General features: G+C 44.7%; 3 protein-coding genes across 16 annotated transcripts in view; all 3 read right to left on the minus strand.

Moving 5' to 3' along the window:
• Positions 1 to 34: 34 nt before the first annotated feature.
• On the minus strand, positions 35 to 6,475 carry ISY1 (ISY1 spliceosome associated protein). 2 transcript variants are annotated; one of them, XM_015874736.3, is made up of 12 exons: positions 6,428 to 6,475; positions 6,299 to 6,321; positions 5,297 to 5,348; positions 3,994 to 4,059; positions 3,237 to 3,279; positions 2,959 to 3,071; positions 2,293 to 2,410; positions 1,988 to 2,110; positions 1,005 to 1,111; positions 753 to 839; positions 452 to 569; positions 35 to 296 (listed from the first exon to the last, which is right to left on the minus strand). In XM_015874736.3, the coding sequence occupies exons 1-11, from the start codon at positions 6,428 to 6,430 to the stop codon at positions 462 to 464; spliced, it is 843 nt and encodes a 280-aa protein (XP_015730222.2). In that variant the 5' UTR covers positions 6,431 to 6,475; the 3' UTR covers positions 35 to 296; positions 452 to 461. The 2 variants fall into 2 exon arrangements, with proteins under 2 accessions (XP_015730222.2, XP_085373076.1); XM_085516950.1 differs by having other exon boundaries at positions 35 to 569.
• Positions 6,476 to 7,113: 638 nt separating this feature from the next.
• CNBP (CCHC-type zinc finger nucleic acid binding protein) lies at positions 7,114 to 16,615 on the minus strand. Of its 13 annotated transcripts, none has more exons than XM_085516958.1 (5): positions 16,478 to 16,615; positions 9,311 to 9,430; positions 8,934 to 9,026; positions 8,551 to 8,749; positions 7,114 to 8,177 (listed from the first exon to the last, which is right to left on the minus strand). In XM_085516958.1, exons 2-5 carry the CDS (start codon positions 9,411 to 9,413, stop codon positions 8,060 to 8,062), a joined length of 513 nt encoding a protein of 170 aa, XP_085373084.1. In that variant the 5' UTR covers positions 9,414 to 9,430; positions 16,478 to 16,615; the 3' UTR covers positions 7,114 to 8,059. The 13 variants fall into 13 exon arrangements, with proteins under 13 accessions (XP_085373084.1, XP_085373082.1, XP_085373080.1 ...); XM_085516956.1 differs by having other exon boundaries at positions 8,551 to 8,752; XM_085516954.1 differs by having other exon boundaries at positions 8,934 to 9,029.
• A 118-nt stretch (positions 16,616 to 16,733) lies between these two features.
• The window catches only part of LOC107319686 (uncharacterized), a 48,254-nt gene continuing 47,865 nt past the window's right edge, over positions 16,734 to 17,122 (minus strand). Inside the window, exon 6 of the mRNA XM_085516087.1 lies at positions 16,734 to 16,812. The gene's annotated coding sequence lies outside the window, so the exon portion shown is untranslated. The remainder of the gene's footprint in view (positions 16,813 to 17,122) is intronic.

A 17,122-nucleotide genomic window follows, 5' to 3' on the forward strand; every position in this document is an offset into this window, starting at 1 on the left:
TGATCCTTTAAGTCAGAAAGAAACAAGACATTGGTCCGTACAAAAATTTTACTAAAAATGAACAAAGTATTGTAAGGGTGCAAGTATTTACAACAGCTGCTGAAATATCCAGCATTCAGGCAATCCACACAAACATGGCTAAAAACCATAAGGATGGCAACAAATTTAGACGTGTTACACATTGTATAAAGAAGCAAATCACCTTCAAAGCCAATCGTAACATCTGCCCATCGAGTTGTTTCAAAACAGGAATCTAAAGTAGGCTCCATCTTTCTCAGCACCAGAATAAAGTCATCCTAGCAGATAAAACAAAAAGGGCGTTTTCCCTTCTGTAGAAAAACACCAACTTAATCACAATTTACTCTTTCAGGACTTTCAGTGCTTAAATTTGTTGCTGCCAGAACACAAGAAACTGTTGCTTTAGGATAGATCATGGAACAACAGGACATACTAGTGTGGTGTTATAATCCTAGAAGTCTTTTTGCCTCTTCGCTCTGTGCCATCAGAGTTTCACTAGCATATTTCTGAAGAAGTTCCATCTTCTTTCTCCGCACGAGAGCTTCCTCAATCTGCAAATATAAAAACACATTCAGCTTAATTGAAATGCTGAAATCATGATGAAGATATATATGGATATAGTGGTGGTACCTTATTTCTGAACAATTTCACAGCATTTGCAAGAGCACTGAACAGCTACAGAATAAAATCATAGAAGGAGCACATCTGTGCAGCCCGGCTTTCTGATGCCTTACCTCCTGCTGTGATGGCACTGGAACATGTGCAATAAATTTCTGTTGGCCTTCTTCACCTTCTTTTTCTTTGCCACCTTCCTCATCAGACTGAAAAATAATAATAAAAAAGCCACATCAAGTTTGCTTTCTGAAGAAGTCTCACAGTTGAACTGTTGACTGAACTCAGCACCAGCAGAAAGGTTTTCAGTGAAATAACTCTTCTTTGAAGGAGGCAGCACAGGAAAAAGTACCATCCCCTTAACCATCACATACCTCATCATCAACAGCGTAGATATTTACTTCCTCCTCCTCCTCATCATCACCTCTCGCAAGTCGTGCTTCTCTCTCCATTTTCCATTTCTCCACTGCTTCTGCTATAACTGTTTAGCAAAAGAAAATGGTAAGCATATCTTGACTCATCAAGAGACATCCCCATCAAATGAGACATCCCTTGCAACGTGCACAGAAACACAAATTCAAGGTTACATTAGCCACATTAACTCAAGCCAAGGCTTTGGTTTGAGCAGAACCAAAACATGAAAATGTCCAATTCCTTCATTGCTTTTCCTAGGACTGACGTGCTGGGTCACAATCAGGTTTATCTAGTCCAGTATTGCCTGCAGGTACTGTCTGGTAGTCCAAAGCTTATTTCTGCTGTTTTCCACTCCTTTTGTATCTGCAAATTTCTCCCTCTTCTGCCGAGGAGCCCACCCTAATATTTATGGATACTAAGATGGGCTGGATATGGGCAAAGCAGAGTATTTCAGAGGTAGGGTTGGAATCACTGCCAGCTACAAGTGGGAGAATTAACTCGAGGATGTAGAAGGATCAAAGAACTTACTTGACAAGAGCATTACTTTGTAACAAAACACTACAGGACAGTAGGGAGAAAAAAAAAAGAGCCTCTCATTCAAAAGATGTATTTAGTTGGGACTGACGGCATGGGACATGAAAAGGAATGTTACATCTTGTTATTTAACAAGATAGAAAACAAAGTTAACCGTTCATTTTAGAACTGCGCCCCTCTGTTTGGAATTAGGTCTCCCCAGGAAAGAGGGTGCGAGATCCAGAATCAGAATTACCAGAGAACATCACCATGAAGTAACATACAAGCCAAGTAAAAAATGTTTTTGCTTCAAGAAGAGTTAAGAGCAACTCTTCTCTACGCTGAGGTTACAAGGATACACCCGTGTCTACACATCTTATTTCAAACAAAACTCACTGATTATTCATGTTGGGTTTTGAATCTCGCATACCTTTCTTCTCATGTTCTTGTTCCAGGGGCTCTAGAATACCATCATCTTCATCCCTGTAGCCATAGTACTCTGCATCAATGGATTTCATCAGTTCTGCACGAGTTTTCCGGGGTGGTGGGAGGGCTGGAAGAACATGATTTCATTTTTCAGATGGCAAATAAGAAGCCCTGACTCAGCCTGCCAAGCAACTCACTCATTTCTGACAAGATACAGTTACTAGCATTTTCTGTGTACTACAGGAGACAATCTTCTCAAGAGACACTGCTATGTAGATCCACACTCAGGAACAGTTCGTATTTACTTACGCTCTTTCTCAAAAAGTTCTCTAACTCCTGGTAAATCCTTTGCAGCTCCAAAGTATTTGTAACCCCTGTTTCCCGGAACTTCCTTTCCCTCGTGATCCAACATCCTCGGTCCGATCCTCTGAAAAATAAACAGTCAGTCACTGTTTTATTCCTCTTCCATCTTCTATTTCCTGCTTTCCCGGGCATCATAATGGGATAAAGGATTGAGAAAACACACATAGTGTGGTATGAACTGATAGACAAAGGCCATCATACCTTGTTATTATATACTATCTACTTACACTTGAAATCACACAGTTAGAACAACAATGTAAACCATGAAGGGTCCATACCTGATTCACCTTGACGAAACATCTAAAGCTCTTTTATTCCCTGTACCACTATGTTCTGCTATCCCACAAATAAGCCCCACTATGTCTGACAATAAACACACACTCAGTGATCTGGCAAGTGAGAGTCTCATTACTTCACGTTTAGCAGTAATAAGGTGACCCAAGTTAAAATCTTCCTACACACTAATGATGTCAGAACATGTTACAAAGAATAATTAGGGACTGGATTAAACTCCTCTCCAGTGTAAACTGGATGAATAATAAACACTGAACAGATTTTTCTTATCAGTCACTTGTAAGAAGAACCACACAGTACAAAATAATCCACACTTACAGCATAATCAGGACCTCCCAGCTCCCTTATTCGGACTTCCCAGTGCCCTTTTTCCCTCAGAAGTTTGTTTATTTCATCGTTCAGGTCCCGAATTCTGAATTCACCCAATCCAGCTATCAGAGGGAAAAGAGGCAATAAATTAAGCAGTTCACAAGAAGCTCCAGAACACTTCAGAATTAATCCAACTCTAAATATATAACCCACATAGACTACCATTACTTTTACTCTAATTGGTTAGGAATACAGATTCAAACAAAACTTTATTAGAACAAACTTACCATTTTGAATCTGTGCCACTTTCTTGGAAATTTCCCCGATGATCTAATGGAACAACAGCACAGAAGTCAATTTCTCCATTAAGAAAGAAGAAAAAATCCACTCCTAATCAACCGGAAAACCCAAAATGATCCTTCTACAAGTTGTTCTGATCCAGAAAGTAGATCTGAGCTTAATGATTTCAAATATCAACATTTTATTCAGACAAATCCAGTACCTTCAAGATTTAAAATACATGGAATTATTTTACAGCAGTAATTAGAACCAAATTCCTACTAAATATTTCCAACAACTTCACCTTTGATTTTTCAGGCAAAGAAGGGCACAAAGAACTGTCTGACAGGCTGGTCAGCCTGACCACAGCTCCCAAAGGGTTACAGAGCAAATCCGCCCAGAAGAGGCTCCCAAAGAAGAAAGAAACTCAGGTGGTGACTAGGAGAACCCAATATAGGATTTGCCAAGGGATTTTACCAACCTGCATTAAGAAGGGATTCATTCACTTGCATGGGAGTCCAAAAAAAGCTAGGAAATCCCAGTCTCATAAGACAAAACTAAATTGGATATGGCCCTAGGTAGTTAAATGTGCCTGGATCAGCTCTGAACAAGTGTGGTGAATGATATCACACTCCAGTGTAAAGCATTCTGTGATTTAACTGCCAGTACACTCAAGAAGAAACACTCAGCACTTCTGCGCCAGACAGCCTGCTTACAGGAGTTCAACCCGTTATAGAAATAGAAAAGCCAACAGTTTCACATTACTTGCCGTCTCCATTTCTCAGCTTTCGGCAATTCATTACACTCTGATGCAAGGAAAGGTCTTCGTTCCTATTTGATAAAAAGCCAGACTCAGCAAAGCTTTAATCTAGCAACACATTCACAGCATTTCCCTCTCAATTAGTCCCAAACTACGGTACCAGCCTCCAGTACCTTCTGCTCCCACTGATTTTTTATAAGTGGAAAAAATGACTATTTATAGACCTGCCAAACTAAACCATCAAGAATATTACAATATGCTTAATTTAATGTTATCCAAAGCAGAACTTATCATATGTTTATTCATATCACCCCATAATACTGTTGTACAAAAACAATGTCCTGTTTAAGACAGCTGCAATTCACATGCTTTTTGTCATACCACCATCTAAATAAACTCACTGTTTTCCACCGCTATTAATTTCAAGCCTTTCTTTCTCAATTGCTACTTTCTAAATGCTGTAACTTTCCTCCAAGATCCCTTCATTTTAGCACCTCCCAACTATCATTCATCCAGAACACCATTTTCCTAACCATCACAATCCACTGACTTGCACACACACGGTAACATTTCAGCTTATTTCCAGGACTCTGTGTGCAAGAACTTTGACTCTTTCCCTACAGTGCATCCACAAGTTTATCCTTAAACATTAGGCAGTTGTGTACAGCTGCAGACATCACATGTTGGTTTAGTGACACGCCAATGTTGGGTCATGTGCAAACCTCGAGTTCAGAATGATCCTGAAGGTCCTGTTTCAAGATTATTGTTATAGCAACAAATGGGAAGATTATGAGAAGGACTTTTCAACCTTCTCTGGGAAAATATCCAAGCAAACCCTGTGATTACAATCAGTAAAAACAGGCTCATGTGCATCAAATTCTGTAACAACTGCAGAAGATAGATCTCAAAAAGATATATAGATATCTTCTGCCCAGCACACTGCCTCCAGTTAATTGCTACTACAGCTTTTTACACTACTTGATATTCTTCCTAAAATATTACATAGAATGTAAAAGGTGTCCAATTCTTCCCCCATTATCAGCCCAGCCAACGTGCCTCTCAAACATACAAATACACGAGCTTCCAATCAGGTTATTTAAGAAACTTCTCTTCAGCATTTTTCTCTGGTCACACTGTGAAACACAGCTCCTACACGTACCACATCCACCTCCTGTACAACACCTGAGTCCATACAGACCTTCTGGAAGCTGTCACACAGGTACGTATATGGTTTGCACACCAGCCACTCCTGCTCAGAGCTAACAAAGCTGTACATAAGGCTTTTTGTTTGTTTGTTTCACATCGTACCTTCACTTTTCCTTCTTCCAGCTGAGCTTGACGAAACCTTGCCAAGGCTGTCCTGAGAATTGCAGAAAAACAAAGAAAGTAACATTTCCTTCTACACATCTACGCTCCAGCTGTAACAAGCTCTGCTGAACCTTTTGCCATTGACTTTAGAGCAGCTGGTAGAAAACCAAGAATTGAGCATCCATTTACCACCTCTTCTCAGCAGCAACTGCTTCAACTCTAGCAATCCTCGCTGCTTTATTTATTGGACAAACAAACTCTATTTTTCTATTTAGCAAATTTCAACATGTTCGATTTTTAACAGCAAAGGGCACAACAGGTTATAGGCATCAAGATACACCCAGCACCAATGGGAAACAAAACAGAATCACAGAATGACCCGGGTTGGAAGGGACCTCAAGGATCATGTAGTTCCACCCCCCCTGCCTGGCAGGGCCACCAAACATACACCTTTACTAGATCAGGGGCCCAGGGCCCCGTCCAACCTGGTCCTGAACACCTCCAAGGACGGGGCATCCACAACCTCCCTGGGCAGCCTGTTCCAGGGCCTAACCACTCTCCTAGTAAAGAACTTCCCCCTAACATCCAACCTAAACCTTCCCTCTTTTAACTTAATATCAGGGCACGGGGAAATGGTTTTATCAGCCCTGTCCAAGAGTTTACTCTGCTCCTGGCAGTAAGTTCCCTTCAGGTATTGAAAGGCTGCAATGAGGTCACCCCGCAACCTTCTCTTCTCCAGGCTGAGCAAACCCAACTCCCTCAGCCTGTCCTCACAGTGGAGCTGCTCCAGCCCTTTGAAAAGCTCCAGCGAGGAACGCAGCACTTTGTAGCCAACTTTATGAGCATGACTCCATGGGTCTGAAAACCGAGCGGCCTACACAGGGCCCGTTTGTTTGACACACGGTTATAATCGTTATCAGGTGTGCAGTCATTGTGCTGGGCCACGGGACGAACGGGACCGAGCTGTGGGGAGGGAGCACAGGGGGCACCCCCCGTACTCACATGGCTTTCTCCGCGTTCCGAGCCTGGAAGGGAAAACAGAAGCGTTATTCCATGAGGCCTCCGCGGACACAGACCTGCTCCCATCACCCCCGGACACCGCAGGACAACGAGGGGCCGGGCCGCTCTCACCATGGCTGCAACTGAGCGCGCACCGCCACCTCAGGAAGGGCCGGAAGAAGATGTGCGGACACGGCGGAAGCGGAACTACGACTCAGAGGGTGGCATGGAGGTACGACTTCCGCTCGGCGGGCCGCTCCATCCGCGCATGCGCGACCCGGGAGATCAGAACCAGGACGGGAGCGACGGTGTGAAACAAGGGCAGGAGCCGGCACAGCATGGAGAGGGGAAGGCATAAAGGGGACAGCCCGGTATAAAGGCAGCTGTACAGCCACCACAAAGCCAGCAGTACAGCCCGGCTCCTCCTGCAGCTGCCTTACAGCCAGCCAGGCTGCCTGCGTTCACACCATATGGGAACATCACGTTTTTACTGCCAGTTCCACAGGTGTAAATACATGATGAGTTAGTCCATAGGACAAAGTACACAAGCAGCGTGTCCTTACACTGCTCAGCCTTTCATAAAGCAGTCTGTGCTGACAACACACCATGAAAGCACTGCAGGTTACATCTAAAGCACCTTGTGCCTCCAACAGTGTCAGAATGGAAGGAACACTTTATCCGCACCAAAGCAGCCCAATGCCCTCAGCACACACAGGGCACAGGCAGCTGAGCAGCCTGAACAAGGGCTGCACATGGACAGTGTGATGCTATGGGACCAAACTCGGTGTAAGGCAGAACAAAATAAGTCCAAACGGAGCTTTTCACACCTCCACATACCCCTTTTAATGTCATTTTGCACCGTGTACATGGAAACCAAAAATAAACAAAGAATTTTAGCCAAACTCCCCTTCCTCCTCCAGCTTTATTGATAGTTTAAAATTACATTTTCTATGTTCTAGGACTTCAATTGCTTTTACCATCTTACTTTAAAAACTGATTACAAGCAAATGAAACTCAGTTGTCTAAGTGATATAGTATACAAAAATAACATCTTGATTTCTGTGAAAATGCATTTATTTGCAACTCCTGAATAGCTCCAATTTTAGATGCTGTGAGCACTGATGTCTGGGTTTCGGATTTACTTTGAAGTATTGATTCAAAACTTCCCATTACGTTCTGTTTCTCCAACATGGACATTCACTGACTGGATTTAATGTTATTTTAAGGTTTATTCCTGATTTCTCTCTCTCTCGTGGCCATCAACAGGCATGTGCATCTTGTGTATTTACTCCCACTCAGCTATATGCTCTAGGTAGGGCCTGATACAGATATTACTTGGTGTTAACAGCTACTGAGGTCAGACAATCCAAGGCCATTGCAATAAAATTAAAGTTATGAGGAAGTTCAGACACTTCCAGAATATCTTTTCTCCTGCATAGGATCGCTTCCATGGAACCCAGAGAGGGTTTTTTTGCTGGTCTGACTCAACTCTTCCCACTCATCAATCCCTATTCACCAGTGGCACGGAAAGGGGGTTCTTTAACAAAGCATTATACATAACACCTCTACCAAACTAAACATAAACATTTTTGTAGTTAAATGCAGAAAGTTGATTTTTCCACCCCTTTCCTCCTTTTACACGGCAAGTAAAGCTCACTGGCCTGGGAGTAGCCTCTATCTGCCAACCTTTGGCCAGTGAAGAGGATTCAGAGAAAAATAATACAACCATCAATCAGAAAAAGGAGGGGCGACAAAGGAAAATAATTAGGCTGTAGCTTCAATTGTGCATTCCCGTGCAAGGTGCCCTGACTCGCCGCAGCGATAGCAGTTGACTTCACTGGTCTTGCTGCAGTTGATGGCTACATGGCCAGTTTCACCACACCTGGAAGGGGGTAAAAGAATAACAAACAATACTTTAATTAAACCATTCATTAGTTGCACAGAAAAGCAAATCTACTCTGCCAAGCAAGTTATCTACTGTTATGGTCTTAAACAATAGCAAAGAACCATTCCCCAGCTGATCCACTCTGTCATTACTGTACATGCTAGAAGATCTGCAGCTGGTACAGGCCTGGGTTTACAGAACAAGCAGGATTTTGAAGCTGGCTTTTCAAAGTGATTTAACAGCTCTCGGCTTTGAGTATCAGTGGATAGCTGTTTCTCAAAGTAAGCTACACACAAGGTTTGAAGCTTCATCTCCTCCAAGTAAGAGGAAGAATGCAGTTCACACTTCCACCTTTTCCCTCAGCTCTTACCTATAGCATTTCACTTTGGTGCAGTCTTTTTGAATGTGTCCAAACTCTCCACACGAGTAGCATTTCTGCTCGTCCGCATGGTCACAGTCACGAGCCAGGTGGCCAGGTTTGCCACAGTTGTAGCAGCACTGCTCTCTCTCTCTCTTCGGCTCCTTGCAGTCCTTAGCAATATGGCCACCTCTACCGCAGTTATAGCAGGCTTCCACAATAAGAAAAACATACCAAACAAGACTATAAAACCTTGGTTAAGTGAAGCATAGCATGCTCTTAATGAAGGACTTTTGTCTGTTCCAACTAATTATGACGAGCATACAACATCCTTCTCTTCAACCACAAGCCTCCGTCCATGTAATTGAAGAGAGAGAATATTTATTGATACTTACCATCCTCCTGAAGATCACAGTCCTTGGCAAGATGGCCAGACTCACCACAGCGGTAACAGATGTCCGGGAGAGATGAAGACATGAACTGGAAGCCTGCTTGATATGAGTAACAAGAGGAAAAAAAGCTTAAGAATGTTCTTAACTTCATCTCTGAGTGTTAATCAAGGACTCTGCCGCCTGAACTACTGACAAATTAGGTTTAGTCTCAGAAATCGTGGAGAAGAATTATCTCCTATAGAGTTATGAACCAGGTGACTTCATTAACAAATTCGGTACTACTTCTTGGCAGACCAGAGGCTATTTTACACACTGCTGAAAGCAGCCAGCTTTGAATAGTGCCTTGCTGTACAACAACACAACACCCAGCCAGCAGTTACCTCTGCCACGGGTTCTCATCCCACGACCACGGCCAATCCCAGTTGGGCACTCCCGGGCCCAATGGCCAGTGCGTCCGCACTTGAAGCATTCGTTGCTGCTCATGGCTGCAGATCACCTGCCTGAGGAGAAAAAAAAACAACAACAAAAACACACTTTTAGAACATTGTCCCTCAACCAAACATTAAAGCAAGAAACTTAAGAGGTTTCATGCCCTTCTAGTGTAGGGATGGAAAACAAAGCAGAACTTATGACTTGAATTTTCTCAGACATAACCACTGCAATAGTATTTAAGTCATGATAAGAGACAGCACTGCTTCTAGAAGCTCTAAACCACAATGCACTAGACACAACCTTCCCTTTCACCGGCTTTTGCAGCCAGTCTTCACCCTGAATGTTTACAAAGCACTCAAAAATGGGCAGAAGTGCATTTCTTCACTACTGTTTTAACTGCACTGTCGTTCTCACCTTTAGCAACTGCCTCTTCCTTATCACTTGGTTAAGCTCAAAGTAGGTATTTCTACCTATGAATTATTTCTTCCTGGTAGCCATTACATTTCTCATGGGAATACATGGATGGCAGCTACATACAGTTTATTCACTAATCAATTCTACATTGATATATAGATATCCTATGTAACACATTCTAGAAGCGTCCTGTAAGAGTAAGCTACAATGCAGTTATATGGAAGACTACAGTTCCTCTACAACTGAAGGAGCAGTTATACCTGACCTGAAGGACCACCATTTCTCAGTTTATTTCAATACATTAACTCACAGTTCAGGGTACATACTTCACTATTCACTCCTCAGTTTACACAGAAGAAAATGTTTAAGACATCTGGCTCCTTAAGAGACACCAGACACTGGCCAGATATCTACAAAGCTAACTTGGAAAACATCCTTAGAATGCTCGGGAAACATCAGATAGGCATGTCTGTCCATGACAGTACAAACCACTTTTGCCCATATTGGGGAATGGAGGAAGGTGGTTCATTGAGCAGAAAAGTCAGCCTGCCACAGACTGAGAAGCATTCAGGATGGGGAATGTTAAAACAGATTGCAGTCACAGGACTTTCACCTCCCCCCCCCCCAAGGTGTAAAACAAGGCAAGACTACTAGAAACAAAAGAACAAGTTAAATCAGGCTTCAGTCAAATATTTAAGTTTAAAGTACAATGATTTAGAATGTGCACATTAAGCTTTGCTTTCATGAAACTCAAACAGCCTGAACGCTCCTCAGGCCTCTCCCAATTCATTACTCTCAGCTTAACGGCAGTACAATTATTACTATGTCTGCTACCTTATCTCACCTCCAGACTGATTTTCCTACAGTTTCTCCACGTTATGGAATCTGTTTTTAGATCAAGTCTGATACCAGAACAGAAATATTATCTGTATGTTCCCATAGGGATACTTTTAAGTAAGAAGTGAGCACTTAGTCTTATGAGCAGAAATACCGATCTTTAAAAAACAAAAACTGTCCAACATCCCAAATCATAAGGGACATGAATACACAGCATCGCAAAGTCCCTACAAAAGCAGCAGGAAGACACAATCTCAAGAAGGAACCAGAACTAGCACTCCAGCGTTGAGATATACTTTATTCATGATATACTATATCCATCTAAGATATAAACATTTGAATGCAGAATGGATTTCTGTGGCTTTTCAGCCACTCCTCTCTCAGAACAGTTCGTTCCTCCTCAGTCACCTACATAACAACCGTCTATCTCTCCCACCACAGTAAAAGCAGGAGAAATCAAAATCCCACAGATAAGAAGTTTCACGCACTACTTCTGTAACCCCACATCTACCTTCCAGCTGCTCTTCACAATGAAATTCTGCAGTAAAAGGATGCAAACAGATGCTAAGAATAAAACAACTGGCTGCATGAGTGCCTGAGATACAGTAAGTACTTTTTAATATCTCTCTTCACATGCTAACAGGTATTTACTGCTCCATGTCAGTGTTCAAAGTTTCAAACTTATTAGGACACCCAGAGGTGAAGAGCTCTCTTATGGTGGCAGCAGCTGGCATTCTGTGCCATTGTTTATGCTTGTTTTCATAGCAACCATGTTGACACAGCAGAAAACACAGGCAAAGCCAGCTGCAGGAGCTCAGGCACCTCAATACTTGATGCTGCTTCTCATTTCGAGAGGGACAAAATGGAGCCTCCCATTTGTGTGTCAAGACAAACTCCTCACTCAGCTTGCAGTCCTCACAAGTCACCCCATTAAAACACTGCACAACAGGAGCTGGCACAACATTCTGTGCTTCTCAAGAACAGTTTGAACTGAACAGGAATACATCTTTAGAACCATTCCCAGGGTCTCATTCAAACCATGCACTTGACACTTCAACACAAGTGATGGGGAACCATCCCCAGCAGTTACCTGCATATCTAATATATGCAGTCAAGCTGATGTGCACTGAGTTCTATAGGTGAACTGCATCTCCTTTAGAAACACAGTGCAAGTTTTTCAAACAGGATTTGCTGCCAGCCCACATCTCTAACAGTAACCATACGCATGAGGTGCACAAAGCACAGCGCTCACTGCTCCAGAGGAATCTGAGAAGCACTTCTACATCCGAGCCGAACTTTTTAAATACTCCAAGAGAAAAACTCTTATATCTTCTGGTATTTATCAAACTGAATAAGTAAGATGAGGCAAACAGTGAGAAATCCAAAGACAGAAAACAGCTTGAACAAGACAGATTCACCTCCCAACCATACTCTTCAATGATCCGCTTTTTTCCCTGAACTCAGAGATCTCTGACGGATACAGCTGCAATCGACACCATTACAAAGCACACTACACCATGCTCAGGTACTTTAAACACATGAAAGCACCTCACGGTTTGCCTGGACCTCACCAGTATTTTAATGTTCAATGTTTGTGCTGTTCTTGAAGATCTGAAACTGGATCCCAGTTCACTCACTAGATTAACTGATTTAACTGATACTAGTTTAATTTACCCCGCGTTCTAAGAATCAGGGCAAAGTTCCTCAACAATGTAAACTCTGTCAGAAGAGTAAGAATTTAGTTTTCAGATTAAGCCAGACACTTTTTATGAACAGGATCCAGCAAAGGCCTGTTCAGAAGACAAGTCCTTAAATGGATACCCTACAAACAGTTTGGACACAGCTTCATCATTCAGTTGCTTACAAGACAAAAATTAAAGTAGTTTAAGTTCTCCTCTGTTAGCTGCTACTTCTTCATGGAGTCATTACAGATTAGTTCTCAGCAGCCCCTTTTATCTACCAAGGCCACCTTCAATGAGCCTCCTGCACCAAGGCTCAGGTTGTTTCCACTCAGTCACATCTACCAATCATTTCTGTAGCTCTTAAATTGTTACACAAGTCAGCTCACCCCTCCGCTTACATTCCACAACAATTTTACCCCCCTTTCACCTCACCAGAATCTCAACAAGAAAAATGGAGAACTACAGGCTCATCTTGCTTATCTGAACCTGGTCAAAACAAGTCAGTGGTTCAGTTAAAATTCCAGAACTTCAAAAAACAACAAACGTAGTTGCCTCAAATAACATCCTCCTGAGGAGGAGAGAATGCAGATATTTACCAGAACTCACTGTACAGACACTCTTAGCTGTAGTTCAAAGCTGAAATGATCACCTTGCAGCTATTCAGTGAATCCTATTTACATCAGACCTGGTTCTAGATAACCACCCTACTACTGAAGTTGAAGAGCTGAGCAGCTCACACATCTAAAGCAGCATTACTGCAATGGTTTCCTAATCAGATTTGAGACTCTTCTGACTGCAGCTTTAGCACCAAACTTTGACATGACGAACTCAAGATGCTTCTGCCCAAGTGCAGTATGAATCACATTCTTCTGTGGCTTCTCAGAACACTTTCTCTAGAGGTGCTCTAAACTTCCAGTCTTCACAGACACATTCAGCTTTCCCAGTCTGAGTCAGCAGCCCAACTAGAGCAGAAAATGGAAACAACTACCACTAAGCTCCTCTGGGATGTTTCTTGTTCTATGGCTACTACTTTCTCAGACAGCACCTAGGAGTCTGCTGCAACAGATCAAAGTAGAACTAACTTGAGCTCCTCTGGTAATGAGGAAGCTGAATTTCCCACTAACCTCACCCTGTTCCAATTAGGGAAGCCAAGCATTCTGGCAACACTCCAGTGCTGAACACTTACTCCAGTTATCTGAAAGACGTTTGACTACAACCTCCAGAATTAATTGACATGTTGAAGCTAGAATTTATTCAGAACAACCCCGAGCAATGCAACACGTAGCAGAAGTTCCACCTTCTGATATTGCCTTTTACCACACAGAAAAAAACACAGCAAGTTTTGTGTAACAGAGGCAGCAGTAATGTATTTTTCTTTACCAGACCCCGCTCTGTTCCACATAGAGGCAACAGAATTGAAATGTGGGAAGCTCCAAAGGAGGAAAGATCAGGTCCATAAAACTAATGTCTCCCACCCTAAACACGTTTCCCTTTGCCTAGTTTAGGAAGCTCTCATGAAAACAATTTAACATTACTTACTTAAGTATTGCCAGTTAATAACTTCTCTGTCCTTTACACACACTTCAGATCATATTTCGTAGCATGAAAAGCCACAAACACTGAATAGCAACTCCTGTCCTGTACTGTAATGTCTCTTAGAAATGAATGAGCAGTCCTTTCTTCTGTACAAGCACTGGTTTGTGTAAGGGATGGACTAAAATAGGAAGGAATATACTGTGAGCAACATACTGCTTTGGAGCAGCAGAGAACTGTTGAAACTACAAGTGATGTATTACTCAAGATTCCTCTCAATGCTGGCAGTTCCTTCAAATTCAACAGCTTGCAAACAGTTCAAGCTGAATGCAGAGGCAACTATGTTCATTATACTTACCAAATGCTCTCTTTGAGCTACAAGCATCAATCTGATATTAACAGGACTTCACCCTTCAAGAGACAGACTAGAGAGCAATCACTAACCCTGTGTACTTGAGACCCCTTGGGCAAATGCTGTTATAAACCACCCACTTCCATGCAGGCTGTGGTGACCCATCTACCATACTATACTCAATGCTATACAGCAGACAGAGCCCACTTGAAATGTTACAAATCCTATGCAATACCAAGCAGACCTCTGCTTTTTCAGAAGAAATATAAAGCAATACTAACAAAGTACGAGCATTCAGTTTCAGTGGAGTAGTGAAAATATCACTCATTTAAAATAATAACTATTCATGGAGGGTTTTATTATTTCCCTAAGAAAAACGTTTGGGAATTCCAAAGTCCAGGACACAGTACTGCCATGGAAACTACTCAGTATATCTTTAGTTGAACTTCCCCACCTGTAACCTGAAAACAACCTACAGCATTGAGCAGCGCCTGGGCCTCCAGGTTTTACTAAGAAAGATACTGAATTAAGTATTCTGACCTCCAAATAACAATACTTCATTACTCAAAGCAGGTAGCTTGAAATTTCAAGCCAACCTGCAGAATCAGAGCCCTTCCTGCCCATCTCTACTGGTTAGTTGTACAGCTATGACATACAATTTACCAAACACATTTATTTCTTCTTTCCCTTTTAATTGTTATTGCTATTTGGACACAGTTTCAAACTGAAGTGAGCAATGTTAGTAATGTACAAAGGTTGTATTAATAAAATTAGTTAATGGGAAAAAGCCCAAGGGCAGGTTAGACATGGCACTAACATGGCTATTATGGAGCCCTGGCAAACTCATTGAACCATCCCACCTGCAGGATGGGCACAGGGCGGCTCTCTGTGCCATTCTGCACTAAGGCAGAAAACACGATAGCGAAGGGATCTAATTAAGTGCTGAAATTAAAGCAAAACATACTATTACATGTAATAATTCCTTATGACCATTCCGGATATTGAATGACTAACAGCAGCTACTTGAAAACTATGTCTGACAGGAACTTTAAAAAGAAAAAAAAAAAAAAAAGCAGCTCTGCAGGTCGGTGCTGTGGATGTGACAGCGTGTTTTTCCTATCCATTTATAGGTCACATTGGATGTACTGCAGGGCACCGGCCGCGCCCGTCGTCTGAACCCCAGTTGCAACACCTCGACCCTCAGCCCGCGGCGGCCCAGCACGTGGGGAGCCACGTGGTGACGGGCCGACACCGCGCTACCTCCGGCAGCGAGCCCCGTCCGTGCGGCGGAGCGGACTGAGGGAGAGACTTAAAGACACAGAAAAATGGTTAAAAAGCAGAAGCGGTTTCATTCCACCCCGGTCCCGGCCTTCTCCTTCTCCTTCCCCTGTAACGCGGCGCCGCTCCCGGCCCGCATCCGCCATGCGGTGCCCGCACCAGGCCCGTAGAGCAGAACGAGCCGCCGATGGACCAAGGCCGAGAGGAAGAGCGATACACCCCAAGGGAAGGCGCCACCACCTCGAGCAGGAGAGGAGCGGGACGGCCCCCCCCGAGCGGGCCTCCCATCCCCCAGAACGACACGGAGCCGCAGCCGCCAGAGCTCGACTCAGCGCCGCCGCCCAGCAGCGCCCAGCAGCACCCAGCCCGTCCCGTCCCGCAGCCCCCAGCCGTCCCCTCACACAGCCCCCAGCCGGCCCGGCCCGCTCCGTCCCGTGCCCCCCCGTCCCCTTCCTCCCCCCACCCGCTCCGTGTCCGCCCGATCGCGGCCGTCCCCACTTTCCCGCGCACTAGGCCGTAGTGCGCCACCGCCATCATCCCGCCTTCCCGTGCCGCCATCCCCCGCTCCCGTGCCGCCGCCCGGCTCCTCCCGGCTCCCCCCGCCCCACACGGCGCTTTTTACCCGCAGTCTCCGTTCCCGCTGCGGCAGCTCCGCTCCGTCCCGTCTCAATGTCCCGCTGCTCCGGCTCCTTCTGGCTGCGCCACACGCGGTTTGCACACGGCCCCGCGCACTCTCCCCTAGATGGCCCCGCCCGGCCCTACAACTCTGCACACGGCTCGCTGGAGTCCGCCTCTCTGCCAATGAGAGCCAAAACGCTTTTCCGGGTGGCCAATCGGAATTGAGAATGTGGACGGCCAATCATGGCTGCCGGAAGGCGGGAAGGATCCCCCTCCCGCTGGCGGCTGCTCAGTGTGGGGCTGTGAGGGGCAGCGGGCGCTGCCGTGTGTAGCCGTGCTGCTGCTGGGCACTGCGGCACCTCCCGTCCCATCCCGTCCCTGCCGCTCGCACTGTGACTCACCACACAAGCAGCTCCGGTTTCTCCTCTCCCTTCCCCCATCCCGGTGACGCAGCAAAAAGCCTCGGGGTTTCTCCCGTTGTGCTGCCTCAGCCCCTCCGTGTCCCCGCACGCTCCCGCCTCCCTGCGGTGCTCCGGAGCGGGGCTGGCCGCTGTGGAGAGCGCGGGGTCGTGGCGAGGCGGGAACGCGCGGAGCGGCGGCCGCCATCTTGACGGGGCTGGCGGCAGCGCGATGAAATGGTGGACGCGGCGCCGTGCGGGCCGGGCTGCTGAGATAGGGATAAACGGAGACTGTGATGGGTTACCACATTGAAACCGATAGATACATGAAGGATTTGCTTTGAAACAATGAATGGTTAAAGCACGTTGACTCAGATACACTCATCGCTGTGATAGTATTACCGACTAGTTTGTACCATCACCTCAAGCTGTGCGCCTCCTCTGACAGCGCTGTGGTTCGGTTTGTTTTAATAGGAAGGACAACGTGTGTCCTTCACATCGCTTTGTTGAACCAAGAACTTCAGGTTGACAAAACGATTGTAAGAACTTCTCTAACTCCAGCATTCTGCTGGTTGTACTGTCTGTGAGGGCAGGAAATCCCACACTTACATCTGTTGTAACCTGCAGACTGTGCCATACAAAGTTCTG

The sequence above is a fragment of the Coturnix japonica genome, chromosome 15 (assembly GCF_054131305.1).
Source record: "Coturnix japonica strain WE chromosome 15, WE-NBRP24, whole genome shotgun sequence".
Classification (NCBI taxonomy): Eukaryota; Metazoa; Chordata; class Aves; order Galliformes; family Phasianidae; genus Coturnix; species Coturnix japonica.

Coding starts and splice junctions, on each gene's coding strand:
- ISY1 (XM_015874736.3), bottom strand. Junction 3,280..3,993: donor CTGAGAAATGGAGACGGCAA/GTAATGTGAAAC, acceptor TTGTTCCATTAG/ATCATCGGGGAAATTTCCAA. Junction 1,112..1,987: donor ACAAGAACATGAGAAGAAAG/GTATGCGAGATT, acceptor TTTGCTAAACAG/TTATAGCAGAAGCAGTGGAG.
- CNBP (XM_032447352.2), bottom strand. CDS start 9,413: ATGAGCAGCAACGAATGCTTCAAGTGCGGACGCACTGGCCATTGGGCC. Junction 9,030..9,310: donor GATGAGAACCCGTGGCAGAG/GTAACTGCTGGC, acceptor ACTCATATCAAG/CAGGCTTCCAGTTCATGTCT. Junction 8,753..8,933: donor CTGTGATCTTCAGGAGGATG/GTAAGTATCAAT, acceptor TTCTTATTGTGG/AAGCCTGCTATAACTGCGGT.